This window comes from Engystomops pustulosus, chromosome 5, assembly GCF_040894005.1.
Source record: "Engystomops pustulosus chromosome 5, aEngPut4.maternal, whole genome shotgun sequence".
Lineage (NCBI taxonomy): Eukaryota > Metazoa > Chordata > Amphibia > Anura > Leptodactylidae > Engystomops > Engystomops pustulosus.
The window spans coordinates 83487416-83514294 of NC_092415.1; the positions used below are offsets into that span (position 1 = coordinate 83487416).

Consider the following 26879-nt stretch of genomic DNA (forward strand, 5'->3'; position numbering starts at 1 on the left):
CTACAACCAAAACCCACGTATTTTTTGCAAAGTGCCAATGCGACAATTTAAGCAGTAACTTATTACTCCCTGTTCTGTCACAGGTATAAATTGTATAGGCACCTGAGGACACCAATACAGTAGAAAGATGGAGAAGAAGTTTGGATTATCATTGTAGCTTCCTTCTAGGGTCCTGGGCTGCGTGGGACTGCAGGAGGCCTTGTGTCCTGTCTGGCGAACTCTACTCTGGGGTGATGGCAAGGGTGCCCATATAAAGGGCTCTGAGTGCCACCTCTGGCACCTGTGCCATAGGTTCGCCACCACTGCCCTATAGCTTTAAAACTAAAACTGGCTTTATCCTAAACGTGTTAAGGATTTATTAAGATCAGAAAGAAATTAAGTTGAAAAATAGCCAGCCAGGACAAAAATAATTATCTAAAAATAATTAATAAAAACAACCAAAAAATACTTTTTAATGTGCAGGCAAATTATTTAAATTACCTGACTCCGATTAGGATTGACACTAGACATTTTGATAAGAAGCTCCACATATGCTCCATGTAGCATAACCAGAAGGGTTGCACTGGATATGATGAGAACATCTACTCAGAATGGTTGTGCCAACGTCTGTGGTGAATTGGATTAATTATGTAATTTAATTAGAGGGTAGAAACAATGGGGCACATTTACTTACCCGGTCCAGTCGCGATCCAGCGGCGCGTTCTCTGCTCTGGATTCGGGTCCGGCCGGGATTTATGAATGTAGTTCTTCCGCCATCCACCAGGTGGCGCTGCTGCGCTGAAAGTCATCTCATCGCGCCGGAATGCACCACCTCGGACCAGGTGAAGGTAAGCGCTCCCCAAGCGACACTTTTTCGGGTTTTAAATGCGGCGGTTTTTCCGAATACGTCGGGTTTTCGTTCGGCCACGCCCCCCGATTTCCGTCGCGCGCATGCCGGCGCCGATGCGCCACAATCCGATCGCGTGCGCCACAATCCCTGGGCAATTCAGGTACAATCGGCGCAAATCGGAAATATTCGGGTAACACGTCGGGAAAACGCGAATCGGGCCCTTAGTAAATGACCCCCAATGTTTAGATTTTTGTATTTTTGTGAAGGCTGACTAGTTCTTAAATGAAAAATAAAATCTTATTTTACCACTATGTTATGGCATCTTTAAGATCTCACCAACAAAATTATGATTTTCTTTTTCATTTGTTTAAAAAAAAGCAGTTAGAACTGAGCTTAAAGGAAATCAACAGCAGGATTTTGTGGCTTTAACACAACATACTTACATGTTGGTGTGTGCCCCCTGAAACAGGATCTGTTCTTCAGTAAGTTGTTAAAGGCTTAATTTTCATGGAAAAGGACTTTTTAAAATATGCAAATGAGCTGCAGGGGCTCCTGTGTACGTCACAGAAGCCCCTTTTGGCTCTGTCAGTCGCTAATTATTCACGCCTTCATTCAGTACTTAATACGCTATGCCATTTTATGTTCAACCCAGGAAATTTTATTTTATTGACAATAATGTCAAAAGTGTTCTAAGAATAAATATGTCAATCTATGTTCAAGTAATTCTTTGACTCATCAAACAATGACAATGCTCTATCCTTGCAGCAATGAGGAAAAGACAGTGATTAAATCCCTCAATTATCTGTACAGTGCGTAAATTAACTGGAATTTCTCAATGTTGACACCATGGTTACAATCATGTCAATGAACCACTGTACGTCAATGAACCACTGTACAGAAATAAATAACCTTAGAAACAATTCATACTGCCTGTTTGGCACTTGGTACCCTAAATCCAACCACTGCTCAAATCTCCTGAAAACAGGTTAATTGTGCTATAGCAATTAGGTTGCAATGTCTGTTAGTATCCTGCAGTTTTCAATGTAGAGATACACATGTAAAAACTGCAATAGTTGCCATACTAAAGATTAGAACAAAAAAGAGATCACATTGAACCTGTGGGCAACTGGCTGCTGCAGGTAGAAATGTCATCCACTATTGCATGCTCGTATTGCAAATGAATGATAGAGCATCTTATGCAGCTGTTTTTTTCCCTTTTTCTTAGCCAAGTATGTATGGCATCTATCTGACTTTGACCAAAATTCTGATTTAGAAACAGGTATCACTATAACATATGCAGTTGATTGGAGTTTGGTGTTAGAGACTACTCAGGGGATATAACCTCTAGTTTAACTACGTTGTGGATGTTAAACTGTGGATATAGATACATGTATACAACCTAGTCCTGTTTACAATATGTGTCACTTTAGCTCCTGAGTTTGTCCGGGTTTGACAGTGTTCCACTGCAACCCTACATTTATTATATGTTTTTTAACCTTGTATGTATGCCATAATTTATGCTAATAAAATTTGCATTTCATGTCATTCCATGTTGGTGTCCTTGTCATGCCTTGTTTCCCTGGTTGGTCAGGGATAAAATAGGTTGTGTGCCTCTAGATTCCCTGTGCAGTCTATACTCTATGAGAAGCACTGTGAAGTAAAAAAGCAAGATTCCTTTAAGAGTTATTCCCATGAAGACAATATTCTTAAATATACTTAAATAACAGATTCTCTAATTCACTGGTGTATACAATTTCAGTTTCCCCAGGATCTGATCATAAATCAGAAGTCTAGAGTCAGGCAGGACAGATTGTTCTCTTGTGTTACTACAGTGCACGCCTCTCTGCATTGGCCCGACCCCTAGCATTCCAAGACAAGCTCACACACACAAGCTACAGGCAAAATATGATCTTTATTCAGGAAAGGGAGGCACATCAGAGCTGACAGTGTATGTTATGGCTGAACTGAGAATGTCATATGTAATATGCATCTCATGGATCTCATCATCTCTCATCTCTGATCTGTTTCTTTTCTCTTTTTCTATGTGTCAGATACTAGTAGAATGTTCAGAAGCTAAATGAAAGTGTATATAAACCTGGACCCTAATAATCTAAGCACACAGTATCTTAAAGCATAGAGGAATCATGAAGTGTCTGCTTAGAGTCTCTATCCACACTTTGGAATTTTATACTGATCAGCCTAAGGAGCGATATTTGCTAAAACAACAATGAAACTGTAAGTAAGGGGCTAAAAATTATCTTTATTGTATAAACATCGCTAAGGGATTGAAATTTGAGAATTCTCTTCCATGGGCTAACTTCTTTAAGCCTTTTGCTTTAGTGAATCAAATAGCAGTACAGAAGGTAAAATGGAGCTTCTCTGGAAATTTTTAACATTCTAAATACAAATACAGATTTAGTTTATACTTTCACACAGATTTCATTATAGCACATTTAAATAATAAACAAAACTAACAGAAAATCATTAACATCTTCATAAAGGATCACTGATACAACATATGAGCAATCATTCCACAAAGGTGGTGGAGATATTTATAGACTTTATTTAAGGAAGATCATTATGTATTGCAAAACTAGGTACTATTTATATCAAGAACTTATAATGGAAGACAAACATTGTTGTGTAAATTAGGGACTTCCCGTCATTATGTGAGATCTTAATTACATGTTATACAAAACTATGTCTTCTAATTTCAGACTATTTAAGGCAGCCTACTAAAAAATCTGTATCCTTTAAGCAAATCCAAGGAAGACTTCCATGGTTAGTTTCTCTTCTTTTTTTCTTTCTAATTTCTTATGTACAGATTTGGTTTAACATTTACTACTTATAGACAGTATATTACCATATGCATACTGTTATGTTCTAATAGGTTACTATAGAGCAATATGGCATTTTAGTTCATATTAAGGTAAGAAATTATTTAGCCTGTTACAGTATTGAACTGTATTGCTTAAAGATAAATATAGGTCTCCATAAGCAAAATCTATGGACAGATATATCAAACATTCAGTTGCAAAAGTATTCATAGCCCTTAAAATTTACTCAATATTTAAATGTTACAGCCACAAACTTAATTATATTTTATTGATATTTAAAGTTGCACAAAGTATCAGGTATTTATTGGTAAAGAAATTGTTACATGCTTTTGCAAATTTTGGCAAATTAAAAAAACTGAAATGTTTGGCATGCATATGCATTTCCTGCCCCTTGAGTAAATTTTTTTAGCAACTCTTTTAGCTGCAATGACAGCTATAGGCTGAATTTTTTTGATTTTTTTTCTTGCAAGTTATGCCACAGATTCTCAATGGGTTTTAGGTCTGCCCTTGGACTGTGCCATTTTAACATGAAGATTGTTTTTAATTTAAACCATTCCCTTGTAGCTTTGGTTGTATGCTTATCATTGTCCTGCTGGGAAGTAAACTTATACCATAGTCTCAAGTCTTTTTCAACCTCTGACATCTTTTCCTCCAGAAAATTCCCCAATAATTTAGACTAGCTTCCCAGTCCATGCTGACTCAAAGTGTTCAACACCATGCTTCCTGGTGAGTAAGGTGTGTTCAGGGTGATATCCAGTGTTGGCTTTCCTTCACACATAGCATTTGGCCAAAACGCTGAATTTCTATCATGTGACCCAAACATCATGTGCTTTTTGCAAACTACAAATTGGCCTTTTTCTCACCTGTGAGCAAATTTTATCACCTGAGATGTGACTACCTACAGCTCCTTCAGAGTGATCTGGGGACTCTTGACTACTTCTCCTTGTCTGGGCTGTCAGTTTAGGTGGATGTCACGGGTGTTCCCGCGATCCACATCTCCGATCGCGGGTACACCCGCACTGCGCTCCTGTCCCCTGCTCCTCCACAGCCCCCCATTCTTTCTTACCTCTCCACGCTCCTGCTCAGGATTTGGTAGCATGGCACCCGCGTTCCTGCCACCTAGGGCGCACACGCGCCGGTGCTCGAAGATTTAAAGGACCAGCACACCGCTAATTGGTTCTGGCCATTTCCAGGAGTTTTATAAAAGCCAGCCACTTCTTCCATTCCCCACTGGATCTTTGTGCTCCATGCCTCAGAGAAAGCTTGTTTTGTTGCCTAGTGCCTAATCTGCCTGTTTGACTCTGTGCTGCCTGCCTTCACCTCCTGCTTTGATCCTGCCATTGATCCCGTGATGCCTGTCTTAACCCTTTTGCCTGTCCCCGACCACAATTCTGCCTCATGACTTTGTACTACGCCTTGGCCACCACTGCGAGCAAAGTCGTGCCTGTGGAGCGACCTGGTGGTACCCTGCAACAGAGGATCCACTACCTCAGATCCTGACAGTGGCCATGTCTTGCAGTTATTTTTTTTAAAACCTAAACCAGATATAAACTTTGTCACAACCGTATTCCTGAGCTTTCGGGTGTGTTCTCTGATTTGTTCTTTAAAAAACCTGTGAGATCTTCACAAAACAGCTGTAGGTATAGATTTCATTGTTTGGCTGTGTAATTTAAAAATTAGGAAAGTGTAAGGGATAATACTTTTACAAGTTTTGCAAGTTTCCATAGAACACATTTTCCAGGAAGGGATTCTTTCTGAATATTTAAGATGGCATTGAAGTGAAAGTTTTCCTTTGCCCTCCCAGAAAAACTCAATATTTTGCATAATGGAATATTACTTACCTAGAACATGTTTGTATACATATAGAAACAAAAGTAAAAATATGTAATATTTTTTCAAAGGTAAAAATTGTTAATGGTCTGCTGATCAAAACCCTCATAAATAAAAGTGCAGTTACCTTTATAAAAAGATAAATTGCAAAAGGTATACTTTTATTGTATAAGATGGGGTTGGACAGGGTATTTTGGTGTTCTAGGCTGACCAGAAAAATTGTTCCCTCCCCCCAAAGCCATAAATACAATTCCTAATGATCATTGGTAGAGAAGTGGTAAAGGGGAATCTGGCAGCAGATTTATGGGACCCTAATCATAGTCGCCTCATTTTAACTATGTCTTTTATAGAAAATACAAATTTATAACAACCAGACACAAATAGAAAAGTCAGCTTCCCTAGAGTCTTTTCTAGCACAGCATCATTGATAAGTGTCTCCCATTTTTTTCAAATAGTAGAAGCCTGTCAATCATTTCAATAATACAAAAACAGGTGAGAATCTGCTGACAGGATCTATTTAATGCAAACACTATGATTGGTCTATGTAAGTAATCGATTAATGGGCATATCTTTTTATCCACTACAGCTTGTCCTGTGGATACTCGACTCCTCATGGTCCAGTGCTTTCTGTATAATAACCACAGATCCACTAGTAGCCAAGGGTGTTCACATGGTTCTGACATCATCCCTGGTGATGTACCACAAGTTATCTGCATCTACATTTCCCTGGCTAAGGCTACATGCACATGACACGTAGTGTTATATAGGATGCAAACAACGGTCTCTTGTACCTTGTTTGTGCTTCATGTGTCATCGCTGATGTCAGTCAACCCCTGCACAGGGCTGTGGAATTGAGAGTATTATGTATTGACAGTATTCTGCGTGAGACAATAAAGTAAATGGGGTTCTACCTGTAAAAATACAAAACCTTGTCAGGTGCATGAGCCCTAAGGGAAATACAGGAGAAATTGATTTTAAAGTACATTAAAAATGATAATTTTACTGCCACCTAAGGTACCAACATATATACATTCACCCCATTCTAAGAGTTAATATACTGTTTATTATTCTTCATAACAGGTTGTTAAGAAGATACCTTAAGGATGGTTGAAGACCAAAACTAATCTAAAAAAAGACAAAAACATGTCACTTAACACCACAGAACCTACTGACCTTAATACTGAAGATATTGGTGGTTATGTGCCATTTGCCTATCTCCATTTTACAATTGCAGCTGCCGTGGCAATAGTCCTTTGCGTGATCGGCTTGGTGGGAAATATTATTGTACTATGGTACCTGTGCAACAAGTTTCAGAAGAACAATTTTACCATTTACAGTAAGAATTTGGCAGCATCTTACATCATCTTCTTACTATTCAGTGTTTGTGTACTGTTGCTAAACATCCATACATTAAATAGTACACAACCTCACTTTGAAGGGAAGGAGTCATTGTATTTGTTTATAGAAATATTTTATGATGGTGCTCTCTATTCTGGAATGTTCATTCTCACAACCATCAGCTTGGAAAGTTGTATTTCTGTCAAGTCTCATGTGTGGCGAAAGTGCCATAGTCCAAAAATGTTGTCTGTTACAATATGTGTTATGTTGTGGTTATTTGGCTACATATTAAGCCTTTCTGAAAACTTGGTGTGCACACCAGATGCCTTTGTGACTCAGACTGCAAGATGCACAGCTATTCAGCTGATAACATTTGCTTTAGCTATCATAGTCTGCCTGCCAATAATGATCATTTCCTCCTTAATTCTACTCATCCGCATAAAGAGGATATTCAACCAACAAGCATCCACAGAACTTTACGCTTTTATAATCTCAGCAGTCATTGTTTTTATCTTATCTATTGTTCCTTTTAACTTTTTATGGTTTCTATTATACTTCAATTTAATACCAATAGATTTCCATAAAGTTGCTTTGTTTTATGCCAGTATATATGGCACAGTACTTAACTGTACTATTATCCCCTACCTTTATATCATTGCTGAAATAAAATGGAAATCAAAATCCCATATATCTGAAAAAACAGACAGTATTACAAATATAACCTCTTCTAAAACAGATAGCATATGAAATTGGTAGTTTTAAAGGGGATGTCTAGACCATGCTCTAGATGTTGCTTTAACACACTGTTTTATCGTCTTCCTGATGTTCTTCTGATTCTTTCACTGGAAGATCTACCTAATGTGTTTACTCCTATTAACTCACGCTGTTTAGTGAGACTTTTGTATATAACTATTATTGTATACTATTATTATATATTGCATGATTGCAGGAACTGCTATACCAACTATGTATACAAGGGTATGGTTAGATGGAATAAACTCTACTGAGCATGTGTGTTGTGTCATAGAAAAACTATGTAACAGTAATATACAGCATATCATTTTTTTAAAATAAAATCCAATATAAAAAATATTACGTACCGCTTAATCTAATGTAGACATGAAATATTTAATCATGGAACAAATCTGTTTAAGGCTTCATTTACACGGCCTTTTGGGGATGTATATACGGCTGAAGTATATACAGTATGTTCCCCATAGGCTGGCAATGAGCGCACAACGCCATGCGGAGAGCGAGGTACAGTGCAGCACATGTGCGGTACTGTACCGTTACGTACCCGGGAAAAGATAGTGTACCCGGGAAATGGAGAGAATGGGGAGTTTATACTTTCTTCTATGGGCTCATGCACAAGGCCATGTATTCCACAGCCCTGTGCATGAGCCAACTAGCCAGGCTGCAAACGATAAAGCTGGTCATATTCCTATTCGTATTGTGACCTGTACAGTCTCTAAGAATTGACCAAGGCCGTTGTGTGCCACAAATAATGTTCACGGAGCTGTTGAATGCTTTGTGAAGTTGTTTTAATTATCTTTGTCACTGATTAGAGAGAAGCTAGATTTATCTAGAGGTTATAACCTCTTAACAATTCTGCTACATCACCTTACACAATATGTCATATATTTCAGAATTACGTAATAGATTTTAAGTATAATCTTCGACAGTTTTCTGTTGCAGCTTGTAGTAAATATGTCTGGCTTAAATGTTCTCATAAATCTCATGGCATGATCAGATATTACAACTCATGTCAGACATTGTATGTATTGTAACATTTATTTGCAACAACCCTGCTGATGCACAGGGTAGGTAGTTGTTGTGAATTATGGCCTCTCCATGTTAGGAGCTGTCCATCGAGACTTGCCATTTCTTTAGGAGATCGACGAAGAACGTAGAACTTAATAATTGCAGTTTGAAACCACTGCCTATTAAAGCAAAAGTTAACACGCAGAATGTTATTAACCAATGATATCCTTTGCACTATTGTAAAGCAAGCTGGAAACTGGTTGGACCGTGCTGCCACCTCACTAAGGGAGGGTAAAACCACTTGTAGGCAGGAGCACGTGGTCAGTCAGGTCAGACTCAGAAAGGTCAGGTCTTGGTAATTTGTCAGAGTGAGAAGCAAGTCCAGTGTGCAGCTCCTGCAGAGCTGCCATCCAGACACACTACCAGGAAGCAGGGGTGTCTCAGGCCAACAGCCTGACACCTTGAGCAAGTCAGGTGACTTGAGAGTAGATGTCCACTGTCTGGACTCAGCTCCATCTTCCAGCCCAGCCCGAAGCTATTACCAGACTGTGAACAACCCTTCCTGCGCACCAACTATCTCTTATCAGCTTTCCAGTGTGCTGAACCTGCTATTTGCCGTTGCTGTTCAAGTTCCAATAAAGAACCGTGAGTTGATTTGCACAACGTGCCTCCTTGTGATCCTTGAATGAGGCTGCTTCACCTTCACAGGCTCCCCATCCTCCATCACTCAGGGATTCCCATATACACCTCAGGGGTTGCCCCAGGAAGAAACCTCTTTCATTAGCCTCTTCCTCTACTTTTCATGCACACACCAGCTGCTGGAGACCACAGCTTGCCCAAGACCACATAAGCCAGCCCCTCCGGTATTCTGGGCCCCGGCTGTCTACAACCACTGAACAAAAGCTATGCCCCGGTGTGGGGGGGGGGTTTGCATATTTATTCAGCAAAGCCTGTAGTAACTTGTGTTTAAGAGCTGGAAAACCCCTTTAAAGGTCAAATTACAAGGTCACAGTCTTGGAAGACTATATTATTTAAATTATTTCTAAGGGCATGCTGCTAAATTTTAAAGGCTACTATGAATATTCAATATGCGGATAAAAGTATATTGCATTTCTGGATGAATACAAATGTAAACATATTAGAAATGTTAAGTTGGTGTTTGATACGTTTGCACAGGTCACAAAAAAATACTACCAAAACTGACATTTATCTCAAATGCTTACCTTTTACTGAGCTTTGTATACCTATGTAAATGATCTTTGACATTGAGAATTTTATAAGATGTATAGTTAATATGTCATATATGTCATATGATTGTCCATTTTCTATATTATTGATTTGTATGGCAAAATGTGAAAATATATACATTGAATGTACCACAAGGTAAATAAATTCATTCATTTAAATCTAATTAAAATATAATACATTTTTAATTAAAACATTATAATGGATTTAATTTGATATAATGAATTAAAATGTATTAGAATGTAATGTACTTTTTCAGGGAGACTAAAAAGGTGCATATCTAGAAATATATAATAGCTAATTCCTCACACCATCAATGGCTAAGTGAACTTTTTCGCCTGAATACCAAACCCTATGTGTGGCGTAAAGCCAACCCTACATATCACCCTGAAAAGACCATCATCACCATGAAGCATGGTGGCAGCATCATGATGTTTGGATACTTTCTGTAGCAGGAATTTGTTCAGATTTGATAAGAAGATACATGTAGCACAATGCTAAGCCATTCTGGATGAATACCTATTGGAGGTTGCAATAGACGTTTTCCAAATGGCACAGTCAAAGTCCTGACCTTAATGCCATTGAGAATCTGTGCCTTGACCTTGGGATACAGATTATATGTCTAATGACTTGGGTGTGTGTAATACTTAGATGACCTATGGTTGGTCTTTTTGTATACAGAGCAAGGTGAAACTGTATGTTTTAGGTCTCCTAGTCCATTTATTACCTGGCTGTGTTTTAGGATTATGAAATAAAGTGTATTATTACCTTTTTTTGTGTTTTGTTAATTATCATATTACCGAGTGTTAGGTTTGTAGCTCTTTCATTTGTTTGCTGGGTACAATATTTTTGCACCCAATACCCTATCAAATGGTGGCACTAGAAAGTACAATTTGTCTCGTCAATAAGTGCTCACATATCATTTTGAATGGAAACAATAGAAAGATATTGCTTGTGAAAGAACTGGAATAAGAAATGGAAATGAAAGGGGATCTCCTGAAGGGGATATATTTAAGTAAATTAAATACCTTTAGAATTAGCTTTTGTTATTATTTACATTTTTTAGGATTACAATTTATTTTTATATATAAGATGGACATAATGGATACCATGTAATATTTATCTACATTCATCTGTTATATTAAGACTTTAGTAAACCTATGTTTAATAATGCTTTCATTATTTTTAATGTAAAAAGTAGGATTGTTATAAAGTAAAGGAATAATATTGGAAGAAGGATAACAATGGCAAATAAAATGGTGATGCGAACTAGCCCTTAACCATTACCATCTGGTCAGTATTTGTTAATCAATACCAGGAGTGGATCTTGTTAGGAAATGTACAGTATAATGGAAAGAATTGTATCTTTTTGTTCTTTTAAACCCATTACTTATTACTGATTGAAATACTGATACATGTATAGTAAGTACTGCTCCGTGAAACTGAAAGTTCACTGTAGAAAAAAATGCTGTGCAAGGGCTCATTCTGTCAAATGTAATGGGGACCGGTATCCGTCCGCAGCATTTGCGGCTGGATATCTGTCCCAATTGATGCCTGTTGTCTCACCGTGACTGTGCACAGAGAAATATATATGTCCTATATTTGCTATGGTGCCGGCTGCTCGTTCTTCTATGGAGAGGGGAGTGGTGAGAAGTGCTCCCTCCTCCTCTCTTCCACAACTGTCTGTATTGTGGGGAATTGCTCTGGTAGTTGACAGGTAGCAGTGCAGGAAGCAGTGACACACGCAGGTTTAAAAGTCCAACTTAAGTGTTTATTCACACTTGCAAAACAGAACACAAATTCAGCCTTGGCTTAGGCACATGGAAAAACATTATAAAAGTAATTCCTGCCCGGCTAGGCGCTGTCTAATACATTTTGAGGACCCTAGCTATCCGGGTACCAGGCTGCCTGGCACACGCTCTTGGCCAGCAGCAAGACAGGAGACCCTCAGTTACCTTTGCTGTGAGAATGCAATCTCGCTTTCAGCTCTCCAGGTAGGGCCTCTCCTACTGCTTCTGGCCTGCAGACTAAATCAGGCCCTAACGAGGCCTGTGACCTGCACCTGTGGGCTATACAAAAGCCCAGGACCGAAGCCCGGGTGGAGTAGGAGTCCCACTACCAGCCTACCCCTACTCCATAATAAGCAGGCCCAGTACGGACATTACCAATGTGTCTGTGTTAGCTAGGCCAACACAGACAAAACAGACTATTCCTGCTTATCATGTCTGCATTAACTCTTGGGTTACTGCAGACAAACCCAGGGCTTTTACCACCAGCATTTCATCTGCCTGTAAGACAGATAGCGGTTTTCCCACGCAACACCTCTCACTTTCTCACATACCCTCCCCCTCAGTTCAGACCCACCGGGGCGAACTCCTGACATTAAGCAATGCGTTCGGGACAAGGCATCCGCATTGCCCTGTAGCTTCCCGGCTCTGTGCTCCACCATGAAACTGAAATTTTGGAGGGACAAGAACCACCTAGTGACCCTGGCATTCTTCTCCTTAGTTCTACTCATCCACGTGAGAGGAGAGTGGTCAGTTATGAGACGGAACTGTCGTCCCAGCAAGTAGTACCGTAGGGACTCTAATGCCCACTTTATCGCCAGACATTCCTTCTCTACGATACTGTAATTTTTTTCAGCTGGCGTGAGCTTCCTGCTCAGGTAAGTAATGGGGTGTTCCTCGCCATTCACCTCCTGAGACAGGACAGCTCCCAGTCCTACATCTGACGCATCCGTCTGCACAATAAACTCTTTCTTGAAGTTTGGCGCAATGAGGATGGGAGATCCACACAACGCAGACTTCAATGCCTGAAAAGCACCTTCTGCTTGTTCATTCCACCGCACCATGACGGGCCTTTTACCCTTCAGCAGGTCTGTCAGGGGAGCGGACATGGTGGCAAAGTTTGGTATAAACCGTCTGTAGTACCCTACAATGCCCAGGAATGCCCTGACTTGCTTTGTGCTCACTGGTTGAGGCCAACCCTGTATAGCGTCAATCTTGTTGATCTGAGGTTTAATTATACCTCGACCGATCACATACCCCAAATAGTGTGTCTCCTCCATTCCCAGCGCACACTTCTTGGGGTTTGCAGTCAGGCCCGCTGCCCTTAGAGAGTTCACTACGGCCTGTACCTTGGCCAAGTGACTCGCCCAGTCTTGGCTGTAGATGATAATGTCATCTAGATAGGCGGAGGCGTATCTCCTATGTGGCTTTAACACTATGTCCATTAACCGTTGAAAGGTAGCCCCATGGGGCCCAAACGGTAATACAACATAGTGAAAAAGGCCCTCAGGGGTGATAAAGGCTGTCTTTTCTTTAGCCCTATCTGTCAGGGGTACCTGCCAATATCCTTTAGTTAGATCCAGGGTGGTGAAGTACCGAGCACCCCCTAGTCTCTCAATAAGCTCGTCCACCCGGGGCATGGGATAGGCATCAAACTTAGACACCTCATTCAATTTTCTAAAATCGTTGCAAAATCGCAACGTCCCATCCGGTTTGGGAATTAGAACAATTGGACTGGCCCACTCACTTTTGGACTCCTCAATAACCCCTAGCTTCAGCATCTTCTGAACTTCTTCTGATATGGCTTGTCTACGAGCTTCAGGGACTCGGTACGGCCTTAATCTTACCTTTACCCCTGGCTCAGTGACAATATCATGTTTAATTACAGATGTGTAGCCTGGCAACTCTGAGAACACATCTGTATTTCTTGCTACAAACTCTCGAGCCTCTCGCTGTTGCTCTTTGGTAAGGGTATCGGCTATTCGCAGTTCTGCCTCCGGCACAGGCTTACCTGCAGCCTGTGAGGGTATCGCAGGAGGTGGACTAGCCAGAACCATCTCTGTATGCAGACTCTCTCTGTCTTTCCAGGCCTTCAACAGATTTACATGATAAGTCTGCTCGGGTTTTCTCTGTCCGGGCTGACGTATCCTGTAGTTCACCTCTCCTATTTTCTCTATAACCTCATACGGTCCTTGCCATTTAGCGAGAAACTTACTTTCTACAGTGGGGACTAGCACCAACACACGATCACCGGGACTAAAGCTCCTTACTTTTGCTGACCTGTTATAAACCCGGCTTTGAGTTCTTTGTGCCTCCTCCATATGCTCTTTGACAATGGGCATGACGGCTGCCACCCTGTCCTGCATATCTGCGATATGGTCTTTTACACTTTTGTGGGGGGTGGGCTCTTGTTCCCATGTCTCCTTGGCTATGTCCAGGAGACCCCTGGGATGTCTGCCATAAACTAACTCAAACGGTGAGAACCCAGTAGAGGCTTGTGGGACCTCTCGGATGGCGAACATTAAATATGGCAATAGTACATCCCAGTCCTTCCCATCCTTGTTTACCACCTTTTTTAGCATACTCTTTAAAGTTTTGTTGAACCGTTCTACCAATCCATCCGTCTGAGGATGGTACACAGAGGTGCGTAACTGTTTAATATTAAAGAGCCGACATAGCTCCTTGGTGACTTTTGACATAAAAGGAGTCCCCTGATCTGTGAGGATCTCCTTGGGAAGTCCCACCCGGCAGAACATGGCAAACAACTCTTTAGCAATTAGTTTCGCAGAGGTGTGCCGCAGTGGGATGGCCTCAGGATATCGGGTAGCATAGTCCATGACTACCAGGATATGCTGATGCCCCCGAGCAGATTTAACTAAAGGACCGACCAAATCCATGGCGACCCTTTCAAAGGGTACCTCAATAATGGGCAGAGGTACCAACGGACTTCGAAAGTGTACCATGGGAGCATGCAATTGACAATCAGGGCAAGTTTCACAATACCTTTTTACCCTATCATATACTCCTGGCCAGTAAAAACGCTGCAAGATGCGTTCCAGAGTTTTTGTGGTACCTAGGTGCCCTCCCATCACATGCTTATGTGCAAGGTCTAACACCATCTGACGATATGGCTGAGGTACCATTAACTGCTCCCGGGTTTCACCGTGGACCTTATCAATGCGGTAAAATAACTCCTGATTTACCACCACACAAGGGAACAACTTATCCGCACCTGGGTGCTGAGGTACGCCATTAATTTCTACCACATTTTCTTTGGCGCGGACCAGAGTGGGGTCCTGGAGTTGGGCAGTACCAAAGTTGTCACGGGATACCTCCAAATCAGACAACTGCGGTCCTGTCACTACCTCCTCAGTTTCGCCTGCCATAACATCTAGGGGAAACATTACACTTCCATCTTCTGTGGCGGTCACCCCTACGGCAGGAACTCCAGAGTCTGGGTCATCAGGCTCGGCTTCAGAGATCTGACCAGACAACACAGGAGAACAACCCCCCAACTCTTGGTTTCCCCGCCATAGAGTCCAGAACATGGGAAAGTCCCGTCCCAAGATAAGGTCATGGGGCAAGTTCTTGACAACCGCTGCCTCATGTAGTGTCTCTCCACAAGAGGTCTGGAAGTTAATAACTGTGGTGGGGTAGTCCTTTACGTCCCCATGGATGCACAGGACTCCAATTGTGCACCCTGTGACCGCCTTGGGGTCTGTGAGGGACCCATTAATCAAGGTCACCCGACTGCCTGAGTCCAGCAGGGCCAACGCTGGATGCCCTGCCACAGTCACCCGGCACAGGTGGCGCTCATCAGCAGAGTCGGGGCTAGTAGCTGTGTAGACAGGGGCAGCATAGAGAGAAACCCTTCTGGCGGAACTGCAGTCCATGGGCTCTGAGGAATTGGGGCAATGGGCTGCAATATGACCTGGCTCATGGCAGGTCCAACAGGTGGGAGCCTCCCCCCTCCTCCTCCCCTGGGGTACTTCCCGGACATTGGGCGTTGTCCTGCCCCGGGAATTTGTGGGTGACAAGACCTTCCGTGCCTTAAGGCCTGTCTTGGTATAAGGGGCTTTCTTTGTTAGGGCCTGAGTGGCACAAAACCTCTCCACCAACCCCACCAGCGCATCGGCATCAGACGGGTCCCCGTGTCCCACCCATTGTTGGATCTCACCCGGCAAGGTCCTCAGGAAACGGTCCAAAACAACCTTCTCGACCATCTGGGCTGGGGTGGATGTCTCCGGCTGGAGCCACTTGCGGACCAAGTGAACAAGTTGGTTCATCTGCCCCCTCGGTGGTAGCGCCTCCTGGTATCTCCAGCTATTCACTCTTTGAGCGCGTAGATGCTGATCCACTCCTAGTCGGGCCAAGATCTCTGCCTTTACCTTGGAGTAGTCCCGGGCATCCTTCTCGCTCAGGTCGTAGTATGCCTGCTGGGGATCAGCGACGAGGAAGGGGGCCAACACCTCTGCCCAGTGTTGCTGTGGCAACCTCTCTCGGGTGGCCACCCTCTCAAAGCCTGTCAGATAGGCCTCCACATCATCCTCGGCGGTCATCTTGGTCATAGCTTTGCGGACCTCTTTCCTGGCGTCCTTCACCGTCATTGCTGGGACAGTCCTTTGCTGAGCAGCGGTCAGGGCTGTTATCTGCTGGAGCAGCAATCTGTTTGTCTCTTGCTGCTGCACGTTGGACTGGACAAGCTGCTTGATTAACTCCTCCATGGCTGTGGCTTGCAGCTTCAGTGCTGTCAACTTCCAGGACATGCACTAGTGTATACTTCACTGCACTTTGCCCGCTCCAATCCACCATATGTGGGGAATTGCTCTGGTAGTTGACAGGTAGCAGTGCAGGAAGCAGTGACACACGCAGGTTTAAAAGTCCAACTTAAGTGTTTATTCACACTTGCAAAACAGAACACAAATTCAGCCTTGGCTTAGGCACATGCAAAAACATTATAAAAGTAATTCCTGCCCGGCTAGGCGCTGTCTAATACATTTTGAGGACCCTAGCTATCCGGGTACCAGGCTGCCTGGCACATGCTCTTGGCCAGCAGCAAGACAGGAGACCCTCAGTTACCTTTGCTGTGAGAATGCAATCTCGCTTTCAGCTCTCCAGGTAGGGCCTCTCCTACTGCTTCTGGCCTGCAGACTAAATCAGGCCCTAACGAGGCCTGTGACCTGCACCTGTGGGCTATACAAAAGCCCAGGACCGAAGCCCGGGTGGAGAAGGAGTCCCACTACCAGCCTACCCCTACTCCATAATAAGCAGGCCCAGTACGGACATTACCAATGTGTCTGTGTTAGCTAGGCCAACACAGACAAAACAGACTATTCCTGCTTATCATGTCTGCATTAACTCTTGGGTTACTGCAGACAAACCCAGGGCTTTTACCACCAGCATTTCATCTGCCTGTAAGACAGATAGCGGTTTTCCCACACAACACCTCTCACTTTCTCACAGTATGCTTGCCTGGGCTACAACCTGGGGCAGAATATGTTAGTCTGAATGTACCCTAAAATACAGAAAACACTCTCAGCCTAAGGCCTCATACACAAAACCATTATGGAGATCCTGACCTGGCACATCATTTGTGGCCAGATCGTGCCCCCAGATTGAGCTTTGCTTTCTATGGAGAGAACTCACCCCCCACTCCCTCTTCTTCTCAGCTGTGTGTTAAACCCCGTTAAGATTAATAGTGTTCAAAGAGCCTTAGGCCAGTTTCACATGGCAGTTTTTATGTCAGTATTTTACATCAGTTTCTGGAAGCAAAAACCAGGAGTTGAGAACAAATATTTTCACACATGCAGTATTTCTGCATCAATATTTGTAAACCGAAATACAGAAAATGTAGTAGTAGTGAATTAATAATTTGTACATAAAAGAAATAAAAAGAAACATGTAATTTTTAATTAGCCTTATTCACACAGGCAAGTTCTTTAAGCTCCATTCAAAAAAGAACCAGTTTTATTTCCATTTTCTTTCAATCTTGTTTTGGCATCCATTTTTTCACATCCGTATGGCACCTGTTGCTCCCTTTTTTATCTCAACTACAAAAAAAACCTTATGGTTAAACATTAGTTGAAAGGCTTAACACAAGGGTTCCCACACCTGACCACACATTCGTTTTTGCGAACCCATTGACTTCTATTGTTGTCTGTGATGGCAAACAAAATAGGACAGGCTCTGAGATCTTTTTCAATGGACCAGGGATCAGATGAAAGAAACACAATGGGGGAGATTTATCATACGCCACTACTCGTACTCATGTGATAAAATTCCCGCCCCTCCGGCACCACCAGATACATCATGAGACTCTGGCCTCTTGATGTATCTGCCAACTGGGCTGCGCAGCATTGAAATATTCTGCATCCTGAAAACTTTCACTTGTGCCAGCTGAGCCTCCCTGCTTGTCCCTCCAACCCCCCTTGGTGTGGAGATGGCGTGAATGGGGAAATAATGGATAGCGGTTTGCAAGCAATTTCAATTATTTCAAGGCTTCTACCTAGTTTTCTTGCATAGAAAACCTGATAAATGTCCTTCATGGAAAGTAAAGGTGCAGAATGTTATCAATGAAAATCCCAGATACAGTTAGGGCCAGAAATATTTGTACAGTGACAAGTTTTGTTATTTTAGCTGTTTACAATAACATGTTCAGAAATACAATAATATATATAATGTGGGCTGAAAGTGCACACTCCCAGCTGCAATATGAGAGTTTCCACATCCAAATTGGAGAAAGGGTTTAGGAATCATAGTTCTGTAATGCATAGCCTCCTCTTTTTCAAGGGACCAAAAGTAATTGGAAAATGGACTCTAAGGGCTGCAATTAACTCTGAAGGCGTCTCCCTCGTTAACCTGAAATCAATGAAGTAGTTAAAAACTCTGGGGTTGATTCCAGGTGTGTGGTTTTGCATTTGGAAGCTGTTGCTGTGACCAGACAACATGCGGTCAAATGAACTCTCAATTGAGGTGAAGCAGAACATCCTGAGGCTGAAAAAAAAGAAAAAATCCATCAGAGAGATAGCAGACATGCTTGGAGTAGCAAAATCAACAGTCACGTACATTCTGAGAAAAAAGGAATTGATTGGTGAGCTTGGGAACTCAAAAAGGCCTGGGCGTCCACGGATGACAACAGTGGTGGATGATCGCCGCATACTTTCTTTGTTGAAGAAGAACCTGTTCACAACATCAACTGAAGTCCAGAAAACTCTCAGTGAAGTAGGTGTATCTGTCTCTAAGTCAACAGTAAAGAGAAGACTCCATGAAAGTAAATACAAAGGGTTCACATCTAGATGCAAACCATTCATCAATTCCAAAAATAGACAGGCCAGAGTTAAATTTGCCGAAAAACACCTCAAGAAGCCAGCTCAGTTCTGGAAAAGTATTCTATGGACAGATGAGACAAAGATCAACCTGTACCAGAATGATGGGAAGAAAAAAGTTTGGAGAAGAAAGGGAACGGCACATGATCCAAGGTACACCACATCCTCTGTAAAACATGGTGGAGGCAACGTGATGGCATGGGCATGCATGGCTTTCAATGGCACTGGGTCACTTGTGTTTATTGATGACATAACAGCAGACAAGAGTAGCCGGATGAATTCTAAAGTGTACCGGGATATACTTTCAGCCCAGATTCAGCCAAATGCTGCAAAGTTGATCGGACGGCGCTTCATAGTACAGATGGACAATGACCCCAAGCATACAACCAAAGCTACCTAGGAGTTCATGAGTGCAAAAAAGTGGAACATTCTGCAATGGCCAAGTCAATCACCAGATCTTAACCCAATTGAGCATGCATTTCACTTGCTCAAATCCAGACGGAAAGACCCACAAACAAGCAAGACCTGAAGGCTGCGGCTGTAAAGGCCTGGCAAAGCATTAAGGAGGAGGAAACCCAGCGTTTGGTGATATCCATGGGTTCCAGACTTAAGGCAGGGATTTCCTCCAAAGGATTCGCAACAAAATATTAAAAATAAAAATATTTTGTTTGGGTTATGTTTATTTGTCCAATTACTTTTGAGCTCCTAAAATGTGGAGTGTTTGTAAAGAAATGTGTACAATTCCTACATTTTCTATTAGATATTTTTGTTTAATTAAACATTACAATCTGCACTTGAATTCTGTTGTAGAGGTTTCATTTCAAATCCAATGTGGTGGCATGCAGAGCCCAACTCGCGTAAATTGTGTCACTGTCCAAATATTTCTGGCCCTAACTGTAGCTGAGGCAATAAATGAAAGTGTGAATAATCCATCACAGCTTGAAAGGTTACAATGCATTTTCCAACAGAGTCTGACATCTCAGACTATTATTTTTTACTTGTGGTTTCATATTTTGAAGGTAAAAAGGTGTGCCGATGAAACATACCAATATGAACAGAGAATAAATTATACAGCACATATTTTCTCTTGATTGTTTTAGAAATAAAATTATAAGTCTAATAGGGATATGAAAAATATCCATGGAACATTATGTTATTTACATTTGGTTAAATATGTATTGCATTACAGCATGGCTGTGGAGGCATAGCTCAGAAAGTACTAGGTAGGTGAATTTGGATGGATGTGTTACTTCTTTGGTTACATCTTGAGCCATGATTGTGATTATTTTCTATTCTGAAGGCCCTTTCCAGGGCATCTTGAATAGTCTCACTAGTTTTCTGCTTCCACTTTTTTCCAATAAGGAAGTAGACATATGGGTTAAGAGTACAATTAAGCACTGTGCTATAGATACTTGCAAAGTGAAGAGCAATCATGTGAATATTTGATGGAAGGAGTCTAAAATACATGAGAAACCATGCAAAATTAAATGGGATGACAGAAAAAATGAATATAAAAATTGCTGTGATAATGATGAAGTAGTTTCATTGGATACTGTTCACTTAAGGTCCTCCTTACTTTAAAAATCAAGGTGCAACTTGAAATGACCATGATAGGTAAGCAGATTACAATGGATACACCAAAGGTCATGATCTGCACTGCTGTGCACTGTGACGTTTGTGTGGCAAAAGCTTCTTCTGAACAAACTAAGTTCTCTGTGAGACTCTCTGAACATCCGATGATCCAAACCACAGCACAGGTGATAAAAGACAAGTTCTGAGGCCGGTTGCATTGGTACCAGAAAGGGAATAGAAAAGAGAGGCATCTTTCTAGGCTGATGGCTGTAAGGATAAACATTCCTGAGTATTGAGCACCATCATAAAAGATTTCCAGGAATATGTAAACTGTATATTTCCCTTGAAAATATGATCTTGGATTTAATAATGTATTAATGTACATCATTAGTATTAATGCACTAAAAGTTAGAAAGATAGAGTCAGCCACCGACAGGTTAATAATGTAAACAGTATACTTGTTTTTCTTGATCTTGAAGCAGAGATACCAAAATACGGTAATGTTTCCAGCCAGGCCAAAGAGACAGATAAGAATACCAATGACAGCTGCTATAGTGAAATAGAGATATGCATAGTCAACACTTCTCTGTGCTGTACTGTTGTGGTTGGTGATATTTGCCACTGTATTATTCATGATTTTAGGAGTTGTTGCATTTATTTCTTCTTTAAACCTATAAAGAAATGGAAATGTAAAAATATCAATTAATTCTTCAAATATTTTCATATTTAAAAGCAATACCTTTTGGTTATTAGCAACAAGACTAAATAAAATATTGAATACATTCCAACTTCAGATAAATATATTTTCTAGGGAACACACCCACCTGTCTATAATTTTACAACAATTGACATTACAATGACATGACATGACATGGGGAATTTAACAATGTGTCTCAGGTTCCGCCAGTCTCTAGTTGGAAAACACCAGTTTTTTGCTGCACCAAATTTATCACTATGATGACGAATTCTGGTGCAGTATAAAGCAGTTGATTCCTACTCTAGACCTACTTTTAGTTGGTTTGAACTGTACACCAGAATTTTGGGTGCTTGGATGATTTCCTGCAAGTCACGCCCCTTTCATACGAGACAGTGCCCCCTTAGTAGGACAAGTCGGAAAAGTGGCAAACAAAAGGTCTAAAAGCCTTAATAAATGTGGTGCAAGGCATTTTAGACAATTTTTTGGTGTAAAACCACCAGAATTGTGGCACAAGTTCCCCTCCAGTATGCTTGTGATCACATGTCACAATTATGGAAAAACACAATTGGGAGAAATCATTAATGTGTTGACAGTGCAGAACTCAACAACACTAGTCTAGTGCTGTGCCAGATCATTGTCATGATGAATTTTGATGGAGTTTAAGACCGTCAAGATCTATTTTAGACCTGCTTTTGTTGTAGTACATTTACTAAGAATGTAGGAAACTGCACTAAAACTGCTCTGCCCTTGAATAATCCAGATTCATTAAGAACGTGCGCCAGCAATCCTGAATCTCCCGCTTACCTGCACTAGCCCGACAGAGTTCACCAACATTTTTTTGGTCCACCTTTAATATAGGGCATGTGACACACCTTGCATGTTAAATCTGGCGCACGGTCCAACTGAGCGCCGGAACGCGCCCTAATTTGTGTTGGATGGTGGCTAGCGCAGCTGCACCACAAAACAGTTGTGTCGACACATTTGTGGTGCAAACACTTCTTAAACGGCACCTACCACCCCGATTCTACCTATAAAGGTAGAAGGGGTGGTAGGTGGATGAATGGGATGTGAGGATAGCCCTTTTTGGGCTAATCCTCACGTCCCGGCTATCTTTTAGAAAACTTTATTGCAGGCATATGCAAATTTATTTATGCGGCTACTGGGGCGTGGAGTAGCCAGACATGAGGCTACTAGTCGCAGCTACTCCACGCCCCAGTAGCCACGTTACTCCGCCTACCATTTAATCTTTGGCCGAGTCCCCCGGCATCTGCGGCCTTCTGCGCATGCACAGTAGCCCCGGCCCCGGAGCCTGAACGCAGGGGACTAGGACGAGGGCCGAAAATTTAATGGTAGGTGGAGTAACGTGGATACTGGGGCGTGGAGTAGCCGCGACTAGTAGCCTCATGTCCGGCTACTCCACGCCCCAGTAGCCGCATAAATAAATTTGCATATGCCTGCAATAAAGTTTTCTAAAAGATAGCCGGGACGTGAGGATTAGCCCAAATAGGGCTATCCTCACGTCCCATTCATCCACCTACCACCCCTTCTACCATTATAGGTAGAATCGGGGTGGTAGGTTCCCTTTAAATATCTGTGCAAGCAGTTTACACCAAAAAGAACATGCAAAGTCTGTCAGAAAACTGGCACAAAGCCCTTAGTAAGTGTGCCCCAATAGGTCTAATTTCCCAAATTTAGTAAACTGTTTATTAGGTAACACGATGAACACCAAAAATAATAAGTCAGAAATCAATGATAGAATTGACATTTTTCTATCACACTCCCAAAAAATAGTTAATACATCTTTTCAACAATAGGGTATAGCCATGCAAAAATGGTATCACTGAACAAAGGAAATTCACTTGCAAAAAAATGCCTTCCTATGACGCTACTAACGGAAAAACACAAATGTTATAGCCTACAAACGGGCACAATTAAAGAAATTAGAAACAACCACATTTTATAGGGCAAAACTGGCAGCTGCAGGGCGCTCCTTCAGTTCGTCACCTCACTGTGTGCTCATACAACAAGTAACATCCACATGTGAGGTCTCTCCGTATTCGGGAGATATTGCCTAAAATAAATTAATACATGTTTTTTCCTTTTATCTTTTGGAAATGTGAATATGTTAGGGCTAAATGAACGTGTAACCAACAAATTTAGACTATTGTTGTTAGGGTTGGGTAACACAGAAGACAGGGGATAGTGTGCCCTGAGCTTGCCCCAACCTCTGTCCCTTCCTATAGCCCCCATGGGGCGACTACTTGAAGATTCGGAATACACTAGATAAGTGCGGGAAGGGAACAACATGAACAGACTAACAAACATCAAATCAAACCTATAGCAAGGAGCAAGCTATGAAAGGAATTTCAAACACTGGCAGAGGTGACTAGTGAAGCTGCAATTTGTGCAGCCAGAACCCCACCTCCAGAACCTGATTGGAGCTGGACAACTTCTGTGAATTAATCATGGTGCAGAATAACCAAGCACAATCGCAGGCACCATGCAGAGGTGCCACAACTCCCAGCAATCCAGAACACACACCCTAAACAGCACAAGGTCTTAGCAGCTGCTGCCCAGAGCGCGCGCCAGGGACCGCTGGTATCGGACAAGAGGTGGAGTCAGCGTGAAGATGCTGAGGAGGTTGGAGAACGCTGCTAGCACCACCAGAAGCATCGGAGGAAGGACCAGAAGTCCCAGCATTCTCCCCTGTGAACCGGACAATTGTAAATTTCCCCTCCATTTTGATAGAGTTAAAAATCCTCCTAAAAGCAGTTTTATTAATTTGAGGGGTGTACTTTTGAAAATGGGACAATTCATGTGGGTTTCTAATCATTTATATTTCACACTCATTAAAAAAATATGATCCCCACAATCTTTAATTTAGAAATGTTAGCAACTCTAACATTAAGTGAAGGAACATGAAGGAACATTAAGTGAAAGGGATAAGATGAAAAGCCTTGTATTTCTTTAGTGCCTAAATAATTACTCCAGCTTGCTGGAGGGATTGTATCAATGTGTCACTGTGTCTGCCAGTGTAAAGCTAAACAACACTAGTATTTTTCTTCGACTGATAAATTCTGGTGCAGCCTTACACTGTCAAGCTCTGCTTTTAGACTTTCTTGTACATAGTCTAAACTGTGAACCATTTAATTTACTGTTTTTGGCACACTATTTCCTGTCTGACCATGCCCGCTCTCTAGATACCACTTCCTTTCTCAGGGCCCACGTCCATTGCTCAGACTAGTCAAAGTGTCAAAAAAGTTTTAACATCACTGATATATGTAGTGCACCACATTTTGTGGTGGATATTATACTATAAGTCGGTCAGACAGGGACTCCTATCCCTAGGATGCAAGTTCTTCCATCCACTGAACTTTGCTCAGTCCATTGGATTTGACCAGAAGACAGGTCCGTTACCACAAACCGTGAATGTTCATGTCCAAAATTTCTTCTCAACATTGCACAAATGTCATTATTACCTACAGGAAACATTTGTTGGTGATAATTGCTAGGAAATGGGGATTAACAGTTTATTCAATTAAGGGGTTCATTTGCTTTTTCCCTCCATGGACTGGGGATGTTAAAAGACATGAACATTATAACTATTTATGTTTTATTAGTTTATGTTTGTCCATTATTTGTGATTTAAAACAAAACAAGCCAATTACATTTATTAGCAAAATTCATAATTAAACAATGCAGATAAATGTATTTTCAATTAAATTATAGTTGAAGAAATTCTGAATTTATTACACATACTGTAAATTGCCAGCAGGTAGTGCATTAGAGGAACATGGTATAACCTCAATTTATGTTCCCTTGATGCCAGCTATGTTGTACAGCTGACAGCCATGATCAGTGCTGAATGTGTCTGTTAACCCTTTATACGCGGTGGGTAATTTTGTCCAATTCATACTCATCAGTGCTCCATGTGATGGTCTGGACTTTGGAATCCGCACTGTATTATATAGTATGAGTGTTGAGATGATTGCATGTCAGGTCCCTGTGCGAGATTAACTGTTTATGCTGCTGGATAGTTCCCAGTAACGTGACTAGTAACATATGTGTATTAGGAGATACACTCCTTTACTTTACCTATAAAATGAACTTTATATATATATGGGAATGGCACGCAAGTGCTTGCGGGGAACATCACCCCGAAGACCCTTGGGGCTCTGGCTATTACACGTCCTCAGGTGCACATCCCCCTCCCTGATTTTTCTCTCACTCCCTCTGCCTGCTATCTGCTGGAAATCTTGCAGCAGCGCACAGTATTAGCTCTGTGCTGATGAAATTTCCACCAGACTGTGTGGGGAGCGAGGGAAGGAGCAGGGAGGTGGAGGTGAAGTGCTCTCAGGGATGTGTATTAACAAAAGCCTGGAGGGGCTCTGGCTGATTTTTCCATTTGCAACACATTATATAAATAATAATCTTTTCCATTACAAAATGAAACTTGTCCAGCCATAACCCTCATGTAACTCTTAAAAAGTGGAAAGGAAAAAAGTGAAAAAATGAAAATTGTTTAATTGTATAGAAAAATATATTTGCAGTGCAGACAAACTGTACACATGTACAACTAACATATGCATGGAGTTTTTGGGGAGATTTACTAGGAGAATCTGAGAGAAGAACTTTTTTAGTTGCCCATGGCAACTAAACAGAGCTCTGATAGGTTTCCATGGGGAACTAGAACTGTTCTGCTTCTGATATATCTCCTCCATTCCAGTATGTGCAGATTTATAAGATGGGATCAAACAAAACACAAACATTCATAAAATTTCATGTTTAGAGATGAACAGACTTGATTACTGCATTCGGGTTGAGAGTTCAGGTCCAGCTGCCTGACCCGGATGTGTTTGCCTTTTTTGGCGGCTTGTGAGGTGCACATAGGGAGGTATAGGGTATTATAATTCTTATTTATAGGGAACTATTAAATCCATGGTGCTGAACAATCAGTAAGGAGTTCACATACATTATATTACATTAGGACAAGTACAAATACAAAACTACAGTGATCAGGAAAGAGGTGGAAGGAGGACTCTGTATGAAGCAGACATTGCAGGTAAGGAAACCTTAGTGAAAAGTAAACAGTAATAAATTAGGTGGCATATCATGGGTTAAGAAAGTCTTACCTGCAATGTATGCTTCATACTATGGCAGCTTTCTCAGTCTTGTCATTGTGTGATTCTGAATTAAGAATGGCTGCCACTGACTTCCTTATAGCTTAAAGTATTTAGTGATACATGGATGGAGCTACTTCAGATAACAATAAAAGCTACAGCACATGTGCAGTTTCTTGTGTTGCTAAGCCATATTTATGCACTACAAGCCTTTTATTTACACTGTCATTTCAGATTTTTAAACTATATCTATAACTAACAGGCATATTTGAAGAAAATATTTGTGATATAATTATGACTTATTGCCAGAAACTCTTTTACTTAAGATAAATTACATTTATATAATTATTATTTATGAAAACATTACATAAAGGTATATGGTTTAAGCTTAAAGGGGTATTCCGGGAATATGAACATCTGATACAAAAACCCATAGTGCTATAAATAAATGAATGTAACAAAACTTAATGCCATTAGTCACAAAACGGAGCTTAAATAGTTTAATTTTATGATTCACAAAATGTTATTGCCTCTCTAA

At 41.4% G+C, this 26879-nt stretch overlaps 1 protein-coding gene and 1 pseudogene across 1 annotated transcript; one reads left to right on the forward strand and one right to left on the reverse strand.

The window, feature by feature from the left end:
- Positions 1-3545: 3545 nt before the first annotated feature.
- On the forward strand, positions 3546-9900 carry LOC140134063 (mas-related G-protein coupled receptor member D-like). Its single transcript, XM_072154717.1, has 2 exons — positions 3546-3610; positions 6577-9900. Exon 2 carries the CDS (start codon positions 6640-6642, stop codon positions 7579-7581), a length of 942 nt encoding a protein of 313 aa, XP_072010818.1. The 5' UTR covers positions 3546-3610; positions 6577-6639; the 3' UTR covers positions 7582-9900.
- Positions 9901-19631: 9731 nt separating this feature from the next.
- On the reverse strand, positions 19632-26401 carry LOC140134064 (proto-oncogene Mas-like; annotated as a pseudogene).
- Positions 26402-26879: the final 478 nt, after the last annotated feature.